The sequence below is a fragment of the Leptopilina boulardi genome, unplaced genomic scaffold (assembly GCF_019393585.1).
Source record: "Leptopilina boulardi isolate dan_hultmark-lab unplaced genomic scaffold, ZJU_Lbou_2.1 LbouV2_112, whole genome shotgun sequence".
Classification (NCBI taxonomy): Eukaryota; Metazoa; Arthropoda; class Insecta; order Hymenoptera; family Figitidae; genus Leptopilina; species Leptopilina boulardi.
The window spans coordinates 831,153-847,125 of NW_026137655.1; the positions used below are offsets into that span (position 1 = coordinate 831,153).

Consider the following 15,973-nt stretch of genomic DNA (forward strand, 5'->3'; position numbering starts at 1 on the left):
GTTGCAGCCTATTTTAATGCCTTTTAATTTTCTGTGAAACAATATCAGTCTTAATTTTAAAAAAATTTACTGTCACAACAAACTTTTTTGACCCCACAGCAAGTTTATTCGCTGTCCCTCTATTAACTAACGTAATTTGATGTGACAGAAATTAATTCGCTGCTACATAGCAAACTTTTTCAATGCTTGTAATTCATTAGTTAATCTAATTTTTAGGTTATGTTATTTGACTAAAAAATTAAATTTATGTCTACCAAATATTTTAATAATTTTTTTACAAATAATTAGTTAAATTAGTTGTTTTCTACTATAATTGAAATAGAGCCGATTCGTTCACGGTTTTACATAATTAGTAGTTTTTTACTAATTCAGATTTAGAGAGTATATTCACATTATTATTGTTCATAAAATATTAATTTTTGACATTAAATAATACCTTTTCCTATTAAAAAAATTTTTTTTAAATTAAAAATTTTTAAAATACTTTATAACAAAAAAAAAATAGTTCAATTCATATACACTTGATGAAACGTTTTGTTTAATAATGATAATTTGATAAACGGGAATAATGTCTCTGTGATTAAAAAGTCTATACGTTTATTGCGCATTAGATTTAGATAAGAGACTTCTTAACAAATATGACTCGATGGAATTATTTGGTTTTTTTTTGTCATCAATTATACGTTTGTCAAAATATGAATGAATATGGAACAAAACTAATGGCTTCTTATGTGTATTAATATTAATTTACAAATTCTAAAATTATTATTATTCAATTCTATAGAAGGTTGTAAGTAAAATATTTTTTTTCAATTTACACGGAGAAATGAATTTGTCTCAAGAGTCAAATAAATATTTGTTTCAAATTTTATTTAGTTCAAATTCTTTACTATATATGTATTTTTATTTGATTCAAATAAATTTTGTCACTAATAAATGCAAATAAAATATTTCTTTTGTAATATCAAAAACTACTTCCATTTTTACGTTTCTATAATAATTATTTTCTATTTATTTGAAATTTTATTTTCTCCTTTTCCACGAATTATATAGAAATTCAATATTAGAAATGCACCTGAAAATTTCGAAACATATTTTGCCTTCATATAAAATAAAAATTTTTAAGTAGGACAAATCTTTCATCATAATTAAAAAAAAAAAATGAAAGCAACGATATATACATATTAAAAAATATATATATAAGGAAAGATACGATAATAGTAATTATCGAAAAATCTTGTTATAATTCATTAATTAAAAATAAAAAAAAAAAAAATTTTTTTTCTTTCATTATAAGTTGTCTTTTTATCAGTAAGAAAAATCTGATGTACTCTTGAACCGGTAGATTCGCATCTTTGCGTACAAACCGCAAGGTATCGGTCTGAGAAAAGTGGCAAGAAAAACTTTCACGGGTCTTGGTACCGGCTCCAAAGTAGGTGGAACGGGATGACTTCAGGTTATCGGTATATAAAGAGCGACGGGGAGTGGTGAAGCACCTTCAAGAAGCAGATCGGGATGAAAAAGGAGCAAAAAAAAAGAGAGAGAGAAAAAAAAGAAAAGAGAGAAGGAGATGCTGGAAGATGCAGTAGTACAACTCAAATGCCGTCTGCTGTAAAAATAACGTGAAAAGTATGTTTCAACTTGCTCAACTGCTCGCGGTCAATCTCTTGCAATTCTAACGGACTTACAGGTTTACTGACAAGGAAAATCTTTCCATTAACTCTTTAAAATAGTCCAACTTTGAATGACATTACAAGAAAAATTTTTTAATCTACAAATATCTTTTTTATATGAGAAAAATTTATCCTTTGTTATATGGTGACAAAACATTATTATTAGAAAAGTGATTAAAAGTAGCATTAGGGAGACGCGCCTTTTCCAGAAAATAAATAATATTCATCTAATTATTCCAAGATTCTCTTTTATATTACGAATCTTCGTGTTGTATAAATGTAAAAGGAACTCGTATATATGAGATCACATTGTCAGTAATCTTCGTCATGCAAAGTGGATATTAATATTCAACTGGTATAGCATCTTTTGAAACTGGTGATTAAGATATAAGATTTAAAAAGCATTAATGGCTTCGTGTTTTTTAGATTTTGTAAAAATTTATATATAAATACCTATACACTTGGAAAAATTAAACTTAAATGCAATTTACAGTAAAGTTGGAAAAAATTTATAAGAAACAAATACTACATTTTTCTATATAAAAAGAACACTATTTTTAATTGGGAACAAGAAATTTTTATTTCTAGCTGAAAAATTGATAAAAAAAGAACTCCCACTTTGGCCAATTACAGACAAGATGCAGTGGGACTGTATACAGTTAAAAGATGAGCCAGACTGAACTGACAACTTGACTCGAGAAGAGCATAACCGACAAATGCAGAAATTCAGTGAAGAACAGGCAATTTTGAAAACACAACTTTTTACCTATAAAATTTTTTATAAATTTTACTGTAATTTTAAGAAATTAAATTTTTTTTAAATTAATTAAAAATTTCTTTTAAATTACTGATTTGATATTTTAACATACACTGTGGAAAATTTACTGAAATTCTATGCACCTGTTTCATATAGTTATATATTACAAGTGTCAATAACACAATACACAGTGTGTTACGAAAAATTCAATGGTTTAAAGCATAATTTACTCATCATTGTTATAGTAATTCTAATAACTGACGAAATTGAGAACGAAATTAAGAATTTATAACATAATCAAAAAAAAAAAGCATTATCTATTGTAACAATAATGATTGCTGTAAAAATTCTTTATGATTATTTTCTGTCCTCTAAAAGAGAACATAGATTTTCATTTGAAAAAAAAAGTCATTGCAATATAACTTTGATAATGAACGAATTCGACCCTGAATACTATAGTGTTACAGTAGAAATATCTATTCCCAGTGCTTTTCTGATGCCCCAAATTATGACCCACGACGACGCAGTATGTAAAAATAGTGGCAGGCGTTGCGCCACATTTGTATGCGGATACCAACATTGACACTTGACTGCTTGAATCATTAACGCTTCAGCAACAATGTTGCTGTTATTTAGTTTCAAATTTCATACAATTTTTTGATGACATAATGACCACACACGAATATAAGTTGGTATACAGTATTATATCACGTGAAATGATACTATAAATATTTTCATCATGAAAAAAAAAATATACTCAGCGTGGCTAATAAAATAACATTCACTGAATTTTCCAATTTTTTTTAAAATTAATTATGAGGTCAGAATCAAAAATGAACATAGGGTTTCAAAAAACAAAAACAGTTATAGAATTACGAAAAAAAAATTATTTTAGTTATTACACATGCGTGAAATCATGTGACCTAAAAGACACAAATATTAATCATTATACGAACGATATAGACAAATCCCGATAATGATACGACTATGTTCCATATAATCATCATAAATGATTTATTATTTTGTAAACCAGGTTTTTATTAATGTGATGGATGTTTATCTCCAAGATGAATATATACGTTCCCTTGAGGGTATACAGATTTTGAATTTTGTCTTAAAATTTTAAAGAAATTCTTTATACGTAAAATATCTACTATTTTTTGCAGAACAGAAAAAAAATAACAAAAGTTATTAAAATCTTTTAAGATTTGTAAAATAAAAATTATTTTCAAATATTTATGGTTTACGTATTACTAACTATGTAGTAACGAAGACATATTGAAATCTGCATTAAGCAATACTATAATGATATAAACAAAAATATTTACATCAGCTCTACACGTGTGTGTCTTTTCTTTTCTTTTTTTTTTTTGTTTTAAAAGGAAAAACACATTATTAATAAGCAAAATAAGTTAATTTGTTCACTTATTAAATAAAAAAAAAAAACTTAATTGAATTTAAAATCTGTACAGAGATTAAAAGCATTACTTTTGAAAATACATATTAGGAAAAAAGGTTTTGAAACAAAAATAAAGTCAATGACATCGAAACCGGCTTTTACTACGCTGAAAACGAGCCTCGAAGATACCGGTTTTTTGGAATTTTTCTCCATTTTCTTGCTGTTTATTATGACCTTAATAATCATTTATCCACTAGAGATATTAATTTATAATATATTATAAACAGACATATTGGTGTAGATCAAAAAAAATTTTTCTTTGTATACAGAAATTCGGAATTAATTATGAGAAACAGTTTATATAAAAATTTTAAGTGTTTAGTGAAAGTTTGTTTACTCTCTAAATTATAACTGCGCCGTTTTGTTCATTAATTGAATTAGTAACCGTTTTGACTAATTTTTAGTCAAAAATGACTAATTGATAGTACAGAACTACAAATTGTTAGAATACTAACAATTTGTGTATGAACTACGAATATTGTTATAGTACAAAACTACTAATATTTTGTTAGTACAGAATTTCTAATTGTTAGCAAGAAACTACTAATTCATTTAGTAAGGCTACTATTTGAATTAGTAAACTTTAATAAATGAATTAATAGTTTTCTACTAACAATTAGAAGTTCCCTATTAACAATTATAGTACTCTCTAAATCTGAATCAGTCATATTTTACTGATTAGAAGTAGAAATCTACCAATTGCCATAGCGAGAATTGCGCAACTGACAATTAGTAGAAATTTACTGATTCAATTAGTAAAATATCAATTACTGATTGAATCAGTAATAAAAATATATGGCGGCGGCTACAAAATCTACTGATTTAATAGTTAATTTTAAAGGTTATGTTGTATACAAATTACTGATTTATACATAAGTTATTTTCTATTGCTTGCATATTCACTAATTATATTAGTAAATTTCAAAAAGTTAAAATGAAAAGTACTGATTGAATTAGTAAAATTTCTACTGATACAGATTTAGAGAGTAATTTTTGACTGAAAATTAGTCAAAACGGATACTAATTCATATAATAAACGAATCAGTGCATTTAAATTAGTCAAAAGTGCGACTAATTCAGATTTAGAGAGTAAACAAACAAGTACTCCTTCACTCAGAAAAAAATTCGTTTGAAATCAAATTTTGGTTAAATCAACAAAATAAATGCATTGATATACAGTTAACCAAACATTTGGTTGCATAAACCAAACGTTTATTTAGCTCAATCAAATTTTTTCTTTGTTCAAAAAATTTATTAAAATAAACCAAACAGTTATTTAGATCAAATATAAATATTTATTTGAATTAAACAAATTTTGTTTGAACTAACCAAAAAATTGGGTAAATATAAAAAAATGGTATACATTTGGTTCAAACATATCTTTTTTCTGAGTGTTTAGTAATAATATCTATAAACATTTAAAAACTTCAAATTACCATTTGCCCTTTTAAAATAAACATACAGATTTTTAATTTTATAGCGCGATTTAACAATTTTTCTATATGCTACATTGAAAAATGTTTTGTTTTTTTTTATATGAGTGAATTTTTCGTTATGGAACAGCTGCTGAACCAAATGTTTTCAATAAAAATCTAGATGAATTTCAATCTAAAGATATTTATATATATAATTGAAAATCTTACCTTCCATCCGGCGCTGCTGTTACTGTCCCCCTTGTCCTTGAAATATGCGACATTCTGGACCATCCACTCGTAAATTTGCGATAGGGTGAGTCTTTTTTCTGGAGCACTGGTGATTGCTTGAGTGATGAGATCAGCATAACTCAAATTACCCCAAGCATTTCTTCGTGAGGAATTCTTTTTAACCGGAAGTAATCCACCTCCTTGTGTAAGTGGCCCCTGTTGTGGTGGTGTACCACCTTCGACACCTTCTTTACCACCCGAACCACCAGGTACATTACCCTCAACATAACCCTCTGGTCTTGGCAATGGCCACGTGTTTGATCTTGCTCTTGTTTGCGGTTCAAAACCACTTTCAAGGTCAAAGGGCACACCTTGCTGGCCCGCAACTGATGTTGATCCCGTGACTGGTACCGTCATTGAATCCATCATTTTTTCGCTCTCAATGTACTCCACTTTCGTTTATTTTCTTCCGACCTGAGTCGGTTTTCTTATTCGCAAAATGAAAAAAAAAAAAAAAACACTTGAATCACTTTTCTAAATTACGTCTATAAAAACACACACACAAAAAAAACACAGTTCTGAGCACTATTAGATTGCAAGAGATGCTGGCGTTCAACTACAAAGGGGGGAAACCACGTGGTCCAACTGTTTACAAACTACGCGACGGTCACGTGGCCATGTTTCGTCGGAGCTTTCGATATCACTACAACGGGTCTATAACGTCAACCTTCTTGGGGAATTTTCGACTCACTTCGCACAAGACGGCTCTCTGGAGAATGTGTGTGTGTGTATATAATCTTTCTGCGTATGTGTTGAAGAGAACTCACGAGATATCTCGTCAATTCGTGATACGTGTGCACTCCCTCTCTCTCACTCTTTCTCTCTCTCTCTTTCTGTTTCGCCAACCCAAGAGAGCGACGTAGTTTCTACGCGGTAGAACGTGATATCGGCGATGGGTCGTCGCTCGAATTTCCCAAAGAATCTCAAGGACGTCCTCTGGCTGGTCTCGAAATTGACTGGCGCGTTCCAAGCAACCTCGTTTTATTCGCTCTTTGGTGGCACTCGATCCCACTCGCTTCTTCTCATCGACACCCAAAGACCTGTGAAAGATTCCACCTTGGATAAAAAATGAAAATATAAAGAAAAAAAAACACACACACAGAGAGAGTGAGAATTATGTAACGGATTCTTTGTATATACAATGACACGGCAATTACATTTAATGTCTAAAGTTCCTCAAAAGAAGTTGAGACACTTCTTATTAACACTGAATGGCATAGATCCCAAAGTCGTCCAGGAATATCGTTGAGATGACCCTGGTATTTCTGACATCTTATTATTCACTTCTCGGGAAAAAAAATAATTCATTTAAAATAACAACAGTCCCCTAAAATTAATCTCTAGAAACTTTTCCCGGTTTTTTTTTTTGTTGAGAAAACATATAATCACGTGGTTAAGAAAAAATTTACGCGAGGGTTTTTTTTTTGGTTATGAAAATTAAATGTCAATTTCCCGCCAAAAAATTTTTTAAATTGCACCACTGAGAAAGAATTGTTGTTTTTTTTTTTTTCGTCACTCGTGCAATTTGATTGAGAAGGAAAGTGTATAACAACCAAGAGAAATGAAATTGCCGGCGAGGTAGCACGGCACATACTGTTGAAACTTTCCTGGACTCTCGACAGAACGAAGAATCCGAATCAAGTCGGAATTACCCGATGGGAAACGATGAAGCGAACTTGTGGCGCCTGCTTCTTGAATAGAAGTTAGTCGCAGTGTTGCCAATAGAGAAATTTAACTCCTTGTTGGCAAATTTTATTTCGTTATCTTTATATATTTTATTTTTGTTTCGACAGGCTACTGATAATTATATAAGTATCTTTCATTTGACTATAATGATAATTTTAATAAATTATATTTATATTTTATCTTTTTGGTGACCCAAAATGGCCGTTTACTTAAAATACTACTTTTTTTTTTTTTTTTTTATATAAAAATGCTCAAAAATTAAATATTTACTGAAATGTTTTTTTGAGAAATCTTTATTTTAAATGTTGTTTTCTTATTGTATATATTAAATGACGGGGAAAAAAGGTCCTAAGGTTATCATGGTATTCGCGTTCTCGTAATTATACACAAGGATAGTCGAAGCAGAGAAACCTCGATAATCATGCAAAATGGATGACAAAAGTGTATAAACTTTATCGCGATGAGCCATACACTCTCTCGTGCTCGACTACCGGATCTCACGTTGTGCACGATTCTCCGTTTAATACACTTGGTGAAATTTCAAAGAATGTCCTCTTAGATGCTACTGGGGGCCACATGTTTTACATTATTTTACAATAATTTCACTCTATATAAGTGTATATTTTAGTGGTCTATCAAATAAACTTATAAATTTGACATCAATCGAAAAGAACTTTGAAAAATCGATAAGAAAAGAATTTTACTCCTTTCAATATGAGATTTTGCCGACTAAATAACAATTTAGACAAAAGGCTCTCTCTTTTCAAAACTGCTTCAAAAATTTAAGTTATACAATGTCTTAAGTTTACTTTTATACGCAACTTCACAGAAAATTATAAGGTATTAAAATAAGCTGCAACGCTTATTATTTTAATCCAGTTTTGCTTATTTTAATCCATTTTGGTATTAAAATAAGCTGCAACGATTATTATTTTAATGCACATCCTAAAAAAAGTAATCTTGATTCTTGCGATTTCCTCTTAATTTGATGCATATTTTCCTCTTATATATTGTATCAAAAGTAATAGTCTTCACTTGAGAGGAATTGCCTCTCGCATATAATTTGACAATTATGGTTATAAACTGATAAAGAGAAGCTATTATCATGCACTAAATTAAATATCTTTAATTAAATATTAAATATTAATTAATGATTTATAGTTAATTACTTACAATAATTAATAGATTTGTTTATTTATTTAACTTTAATTCAATGTTTTTGACATCAGAACCTCAAAAAAATTGTTTTCTTTTCACAGAAAATTAAAAGGCATTAAAATAAGTTGCAACGCTTCTTATTTTTATCCAATTTTGCTTATTTTAATCCATTTTGGTATTAAAATAAGCAAAATTGGATAAAAATAAGAAGCGTTGCAGCTTATTTTAATGCCTTTTAATTTTCTGTGTTATTATTAGTCACCAAAGAATAAAAATATTCTATACATTCAAGTGGAAAACTTTTGTTTTAAGAGGAAAAATAGAGAGGATATTAGAAGAGAATTTTTCACCTAAATATGTGATTACTTTTTTCAGGGTGCAATTTTGCTTATTTTAATCCATTTTGGTATTAAAATAAGCAAAATTGAATTAAAATAATAAGCGTTGCAGCTTATTTTAATGCCTTTTAATTTTCTGTGTTAGAAATCAGTTACTCATTTAGAATTTTATGTAACATTTGACAAATTTTCGTTAAAAGTAACTGACTAGCTATCAGTAACATTATTTTAAAAATTACAATACTTTTGTATCTTAATTGTAACGGAAAAATCAGAACATTTCTATAACAGTGTAACAAAAAGTTATTCTGAAATTTAAAATATCACAGAAAATTAAAAGGCATTAAAATAAGCTGCAACGCTTATTATTTTAATCCAATTTTGCTTATTTTAATACCAAAATGGATTAAAATAAGCAAAATTGGATTAAAAGAATAAGCGTTGCAGCTTATTTTAATGCCTTTTAATTTTCTGTGATATACTTGGCACCTATTTGAGAATATATTATACTTGAATTCAGTATATGTAATATTCTTAAAATTATAATATATTCTTAGTATTTATATTCTTAAGAAGAAGTAATTAGAAGTACCAAGAATAAATTCTAATTTTAAGAATATTACAAACTGAATTTAAGTATAATATAAAATATTCTAAACTAGATATACCATGTATTCTAAATTTCCAGAATAATTCTTTTTTCGATAACATGAATGTTTAATAATTAAAGAGCAACAAAATCCAATTAATTAATTTCTTTGAGAAAATGTACAAAGTGAAAAATCTGTTTGCAGTTTAATGGTAAGTTTTCTCAGTTAATGTAATATGAATCGTACTGGGTGTAATTTTACGATGGAGACTTTATCGTGTGAATTTGCAGTTGCTGTGCGAATTAGAACGTGAAAAGAAGCTTGCCTGAGGCAGTTTGAGTAGTGGTACCCAAAGATCTTTTAGGTGCGAGCGAGAGAGCAGGTTAAGGATAGAGTATTTATTACATCCCCTAATTCTACTAAAGACCTACACAAGCGTGAGGTGTGTAATGAAAAGAACCATTAGCGGCACGACTATGATAAGAAGGCTTGTACATTTCAAAAAAAAAAAAAAAGAAAAGAAAACTTTTTAAAAGATCCAATTACAATTTTAGATGAAATTCACAAGTGATTTTTAAAATTTAACCAAATTTTATTACCCGAAAATAGCTGTAATATAATTAGTGCTATTGATTTGATGATTCTTTTGCCAACGTTTACTGTACAATTTTACACTTTATGAACAACAGTAAAATGTATTTTACGATTTGGAATCTATACGAATTTCAACTTGAATATGCGCCATTATACGATTTATCATTTACTAAATATAATCAAAATCCTCTTTTATGGAATGCTGGAAAACTAAGAAAATGTGTGCTATTTTGAGATATTAAATTTAAAAGTAAAGTATAAGGTTCAATATGCAATTTTCATGATTTACATATAATATTAACATTTCTCAAATAAAAGCGGAAATGCTGTATTACATTTGAAGGTTCATTAGAAACTTTATACCTAATGAGGAAAATACATAAAACACACACATGACCTTGTGTGAAAATCAATTTTACAAATAAACACTTTGATACATTCTGTTAACAAATGTTTAGATTTTACAAATTACTAAGAATCTTATAAAAGATGAAAATACTTTGAGGAAGTCTGTCCCGCAAGTTTATATAGTTAGCAATAAGTTTAGGAAAATTTACAGTTAAAACATTTTTTTCTTTCCGTATAAAAAACGAGATAACAAATAAAAAGATAATTTAAAACTTGATATATTCCTACACTAAAAAAAAAAAAATTATTTGATTCAAATAATCGCACACTGTTCATTATCAAATAAATATTTATTTACATTAAATAATTATTATTTGAGTTAATTAATTAAAATTAATTGTTTCAAATACAAAAATTATTAATTCAAATAGTTTATTTAATGGAAATAAAAATTATTTTGGTTCAAATAAATATTTATTTGATAATAGTCAAGTAAACAATTATTAGAATCACATAAATTTTATGTACCTGAAGTTCTAAACATTCAAATCAATGAAAAATTTGTTTACTAATTTTTTAACTTAAAATATTACAAAATACTGCTTTCTATATACAAAAATAAATTAATAATTTTTTAAATGTTTAATATACTTTATTTTTCATTGCTGTAGTAATTTAAAAAAAAAATTTAGACCAAAAAAATGATTTCGTTCATTTGAATACGTTCAAAACTTCAGGCAGACTTTTTTTCAGTGTAGAGATTTTTTTAAATATAATTTTTAATGTAAAATTTTGTAAAAATTAATAATTAAAAAAGAATTTAATAAATCAAAATGTTTTAGTGTTTCGAATTTTTTGTATAAAAAATATAAAACATAAAATAAAAACATCTCCTGGAAAAAGAAATTCGATTGAAAAAAAGAATTGCATTTTTAATATATTATTTTACAATAAAATAATGTCAATCATGTTGTTTATGCATGTTATTGAGATTATATATTTTTTAACTGAAGTTAAAAAAGAACTTTTATTTTCAATTAAATATATATATAATATAATAATGTATATATAAAAAAAACTAATAAAATTTCAATAATTTGCATACAGAATTAAAAAGTAATTGTGTCATGTCAAAGCTAATTAAACGTCAATATTTGATAACTTCAACAAAATACTGGAATTTTCTACTCATAATATTAATTTCTAGTCAAAATTTAGTTGAATTTGCAATGTATTAAATTAAAAATAATAATAATAATACGTACGAATCATTAATTTTTTATGAAACATAACCTATAAAATTCTTGTTCGAAATTACGTAAATTCTGTTGCAAAAAGCTTGTTGCACTTTTGTTTTACATGAAAATGAACGAAATTATTGAAAACTTGCATAAATTTAATCAGTTTAAGAACTATTTATAAATTTAGAACATTTTGTTTCTCCGCCAAATGTCACAAAGTATCAGATACTATACTGAACTTTTTTCCAATGATTATTAACAAATATATATTTTGCTTACCAATTTTTTGAATCTCTATTTAACTGATGTGGTCTCATTTTTGTCGAATATAAATTATATTCACTTATAACTGTCGATTTAAAACTTGATCCTAGTGAAATCTTTTTAACAATGCAGCAACTGACAAGCCAAACTCACGATCTGTGAAAAAATCAATAACCAAACATAACCTAATTTATCAATGATCGGTAGAATCAGTACCAACAGAGTAAAATTTCAATTTTTATACACCAGATGGTACTGATCGCAATTTCAATTAGTTTGTCAAAAATCAAGATGGCTGCGACCAACTCAAGTTTGCCTTCTGAAATTTCCACAAAGAAAGAAGATGAATTTAATGAATTTTACACTGAAGTACGTAAATATCATTATAATAAAAAAATTAACAATATTAATTTTTCAACTTATTGAAAAATTTAAAATATTTTACTTATTATATAATCATGAAATGTCCTGTTCCATTCCCGGGCTCTCTGAAAACGTCATTCTTATTTACATTGTGTTTATTGCGCAAATTTTTGTTGAAGATTGTAAATATAATTATAAAGTAAATTTTTCAATGTTTAATATAACTTAGTGTGAAAGAATATTAATGAAAAATAATTATCTTATTTAAATAGCCTTGATGATAAAGATGCATGTTTAAGCCTAACCTGAAAATTTATTTATCTTTTATATTCATGAAAATATTGACTTATTTCTATTAAAATTATAAGATAATGTAAATTTCTTCTATTTTTTGAAGAATTTTTATTAATATACTTTAGTTATTTGTTATGAAAATATCTTTTTTTTCCAGGTTAAAGAAATAGAAAAAAGAGATTCAGTTTTAACTCCAAAACAGCAAATAGAAAGGCTCTTACGTCCTGGTTCTTCGTATTTTAATTTAAATCCTTTTGAAGTTCTTCAAATTGATCCTGCCACTACTTTAGAAGAAGCAAAGAAAAAATATAGACGTGTAAGTGTTTTGAAATATCGTATTCTACCTTTAAAAAACCAATCGCATAGCAAAAATGAAATCAAATACTAAATTTATTATTTCGTCTATTACTTTAAATAAATGAGAACTAAACAAATAATATAAAATATTTTTTTAGATGTCTATATTGGTGCATCCTGATAAAAATCAAGATGATGCAGAAAGATCTCAACAAGCTTTTGAAAGTATGTAAATTGTAATTATTAAATTGATAAAGTCTTTTCCAATTTTATGCTAACAATTTGATTTATAGTTGTCAATAAGGCATGGAAAACCCTGGAATGTGAAGAAACAAGAGCAAAGTGTATGGATGTTATTGAAGAGGCAAAGGCTCGAACAGATCACATGGTAAATAAAAAATTGATTTATCTGTATGTTAATTTTTCTTATATGATATTTAATACAATTTTCTATAATTTTTAGATTACCGAAAAGAAAAAGAAATTAAAAAAAGAAGGAAAAATTGGTGAAGGAAGTGCAGTTCCAATATTAGAAGAAGAAACGGAAGAAGGTTATAGACATGCAATTTGGGTTATGACAATGAAACTCTTCGCAGATATGGAACGTAGAAGGTTTGTCTAATTTCTTCAACAATAAAATAAGTAAAATATATTTTTAGTCAATTTCATTACTAATAATTGTTTAAAAATTAATTAGACGAGAATTAGCGACTCGAGATGCCGAACAGAGGAAACGAAAAAGAGAAGAAGAATTATCAGCAGAAGCTCAAGCTGCCATGGAGCGTGAATGGCAAAAAAATTTCGAAGAATCAAGACAATTAAGAGTAGATAGTTGGAAAGCTTTTCAATCTGGTTCAGGTGCTACGAAACAGAAGAAAACAAAAAAAATGAAAGCCTTTAAACCGCCTAAAACAAAAGCCGAATCTCGATAATGAAGTAAATTAATTTTTTATTTCATTTATCGATCTCTAGTTTTTATTCTATTTTTTAATTGACTATGATTTTCTAAAACATTAAAAAGAACAGATTAGTCACTTTGTTGGTTAATATACGTCAACGTATTTATACCAAGATAATAGGTTACATAAAATTATTACAGTGACACCAGAAATGTAAGATCAAATAAATTAAGAAAGTGAATAAGTGATTGCCGATATATATATATAGTTAAGTGTATGAATGTAAAGAAGCGCGAGTGTGTGTACCTACGAAAATATATTGAACGATAAATTTGTATGATTGCGTACAGTGAACTATATTGTGCTGGACTCAATGCCGAAACTCGAAGTATTATTGTATTCGAGAAAAAAATCATTTTTTATTGACTTATTGTAAAAAAAAACAGTTTTCTCAACTCTACTATAAACTAAGAGACACTTTTTATCATTGTTGATCTCGTATGTTTCTCTTTTTTGGTACATCATCCGACTTGTCGAAATATGGGATACATTTTTTTTATAATTATATTTTCAATAAGGTATATTTACCTTAAAGTGCAAGCATTGAAAAATATTAAAAAATATTGTAAAGTAATTTAAAGTTTTTTTTATTTGAAAAAGGGACAATTTGCCTAAAGGATTAATATTCAGGGACTTTATATAAGTGAATATAAAATGCAATTTAAACCTCACTTTCACTTTATATATTTTTTATATCTTTTATAAATTTGAAAAGTTTAATGATTGTCAATTTAATTAAAAATGACATATCATTTATTAATGCATGCTTGTACAATAAATGTTATGAAATTAATAAAATTTGATTGGATTATCATATTATAAAAAGAAACTAAAGGAATTTTGATTTATAACAAAATGTTTTATTTACAAATTTCATGAAAGCACTATTAGTTTCTAATTTATCATTTATCAATAATTCTTTATCATTTTTATAGTTTATGTCCACCTGAAATGGGCGTAAGCTCGATTAGCTTCACATTGTTTATGTAATTCCAATTTTCTTTTAACAACAGTTCCCTATAAATATTAGAGAAAATCTTTGTAAGCATAATGAAAATTTCAAAAAATAAAATTTTAAGAGAATAAATTTTCTTTACCGTATTATTGGAAGCATTAATTAACTCTCTGGCTAAACTGTCATAAAAATGTATTGTACGCTCTTTTCCTTTAGCTGCTTCTATCAACCAACGGATTGCCAAGTTTTTTGATCGATTTGCAACCAGTGGGTGAGGAACCTTCAAAATTTAATTTTTATTAACATTGTAATTTTAATTTGATATTCAAAAAACAATTATATTTATAAAACTAATTTATTTACGTCGTATTTAATTCCTCCTTTTTTCACTTTTACGACTTCTAAAGCTGGCTTAGAGTTTTCTACAGCTTTATACAGAAGATTTATCGGATCAAAATCAATTTTTTCTTTTTCTTCTTGATTTTTTGTTTTATGATAACGTTCAATTTGTATCCTTTTCATAGAAGTAAAACACTTTCTTAATACATCATCCGCTACAATTTTTTTTCCTTTTCTCATAATACAATTTGTAAATTTGCTATAAAGAATTATTCAATTATTTTTAGTAATTAATTTAAAAAAAGGAACAAATATTTAATATTCTCATCATACCGCGCTAAAGGATCATGAAATTCTGAACATGTGTTATCACTAAACGCAGGTTTTATATTTTGAAGAGACAGTTTTTCTAATTTTTTGGCTTCTTCAAGTTCTAATTGTTCATCGTGTTTGAAAACTGGCTTTTTATAACTTTGAGGAAAGACACTATAATATTTTGTAGAATCAACTATTGTCAACCTGTAAAACAAATTTTTTTATTTATACACAAACAATAGGATCACAAATTTCTATGCCTGTATTTTAAGGTTATGTTTATAACGTAACCATTTAAATTTAGTGTACCTATGTATATAAACAAAAATTGGTATGAATAAAAATAAAAAGAAATCACGTTTTAAATTGATTTTTTAGTTATTGCAAAATAGTTTACCTTTCCAACCCTTTAAAGGGATTATAAATAAAACCTCGTGTCATAATATTACGGAGTGATGCCATTTAGAATACTCCCAATAAAACTTTGAGATAAATAAATTAAACTTATTCAACAAATTTATAATAGTAATTTATGATGTGATTTATATCAATAATTATTTATATATGATGTTCACAATAAAAATTATTTAAGAAATGATAACAATAAACTCTTTAAATGGACTTGTGTTTAATTCCGCGT

The 15,973-nt window shown here is 27.0% G+C and overlaps 3 protein-coding genes across 4 annotated transcripts in view; 1 reads left to right on the forward strand and 2 right to left on the reverse strand.

The window, feature by feature from the left end:
- LOC127281795 (forkhead box protein O-like) overlaps positions 1 to 7,202 on the reverse strand; it is a 123,128-nt gene extending 115,926 nt beyond the window's left edge. The window contains exons 1-2 of one of the 2 annotated variants that reach the window (XM_051305709.1): positions 6,750 to 7,202; positions 5,533 to 6,632 (exon numbers count right to left, since the gene is read on the reverse strand). In XM_051305709.1, coding sequence (XP_051161666.1) covers positions 5,533 to 5,961 — 429 coding nt within the window. In that variant the 5' untranslated portion in view covers positions 5,962 to 6,632; positions 6,750 to 7,202. Of the gene's footprint in view, positions 1 to 5,532 lie in introns of both variants that reach the window. The other variant, XM_051305700.1, reaches the window with a different exon arrangement.
- Positions 7,203 to 12,077: 4,875 nt separating this feature from the next.
- On the forward strand, positions 12,078 to 14,298 carry LOC127277791 (dnaJ homolog subfamily C member 8). Its single transcript, XM_051299169.1, has 6 exons — positions 12,078 to 12,180; positions 12,626 to 12,784; positions 12,924 to 12,990; positions 13,059 to 13,153; positions 13,229 to 13,377; positions 13,463 to 14,298. The coding sequence occupies exons 1-6, from the start codon at positions 12,103 to 12,105 to the stop codon at positions 13,695 to 13,697; spliced, it is 783 nt and encodes a 260-aa protein (XP_051155126.1). The 5' UTR covers positions 12,078 to 12,102; the 3' UTR covers positions 13,698 to 14,298.
- Positions 14,299 to 14,562: 264 nt separating this feature from the next.
- On the reverse strand, positions 14,563 to 15,960 carry LOC127277796 (28S ribosomal protein S7, mitochondrial). The gene is made up of 5 exons (XM_051299181.1): positions 15,731 to 15,960; positions 15,352 to 15,537; positions 15,043 to 15,277; positions 14,822 to 14,959; positions 14,563 to 14,741 (listed from the first exon to the last, which is right to left on the reverse strand). Exons 1-5 carry the CDS (start codon positions 15,793 to 15,795, stop codon positions 14,661 to 14,663), a joined length of 705 nt encoding a protein of 234 aa, XP_051155138.1. The 5' UTR covers positions 15,796 to 15,960; the 3' UTR covers positions 14,563 to 14,660.
- Positions 15,961 to 15,973: the final 13 nt, after the last annotated feature.

What these genes read in the sequence shown, in the direction of transcription:
- LOC127277796 (XM_051299181.1), bottom strand. Translation starts at nt 15,795, where the DNA reads ATGGCATCACTCCGTAATATTATGACACGAGGTTTTATTTATAATCCC. An exon ending in TTTCATGATCCTTTAGCGCG is followed by an intron (nt 15,278 to 15,351) that starts GTATGATGAGAA and finishes AATTCTTTATAG; the next exon opens with CAAATTTACAAATTGTATTA. An exon ending in AAGGAGGAATTAAATACGAC is followed by an intron (nt 14,960 to 15,042) that starts GTAAATAAATTA and finishes TAAATTTTGAAG; the next exon opens with GTTCCTCACCCACTGGTTGC.
- LOC127277791 (XM_051299169.1), top strand. Translation starts at nt 12,103, where the DNA reads ATGGCTGCGACCAACTCAAGTTTGCCTTCTGAAATTTCCACAAAGAAA. An exon ending in CAAAGAAAAAATATAGACGT is followed by an intron (nt 12,785 to 12,923) that starts GTAAGTGTTTTG and finishes ATATTTTTTTAG; the next exon opens with ATGTCTATATTGGTGCATCC. An exon ending in GCAGATATGGAACGTAGAAG is followed by an intron (nt 13,378 to 13,462) that starts GTTTGTCTAATT and finishes AAAATTAATTAG; the next exon opens with ACGAGAATTAGCGACTCGAG.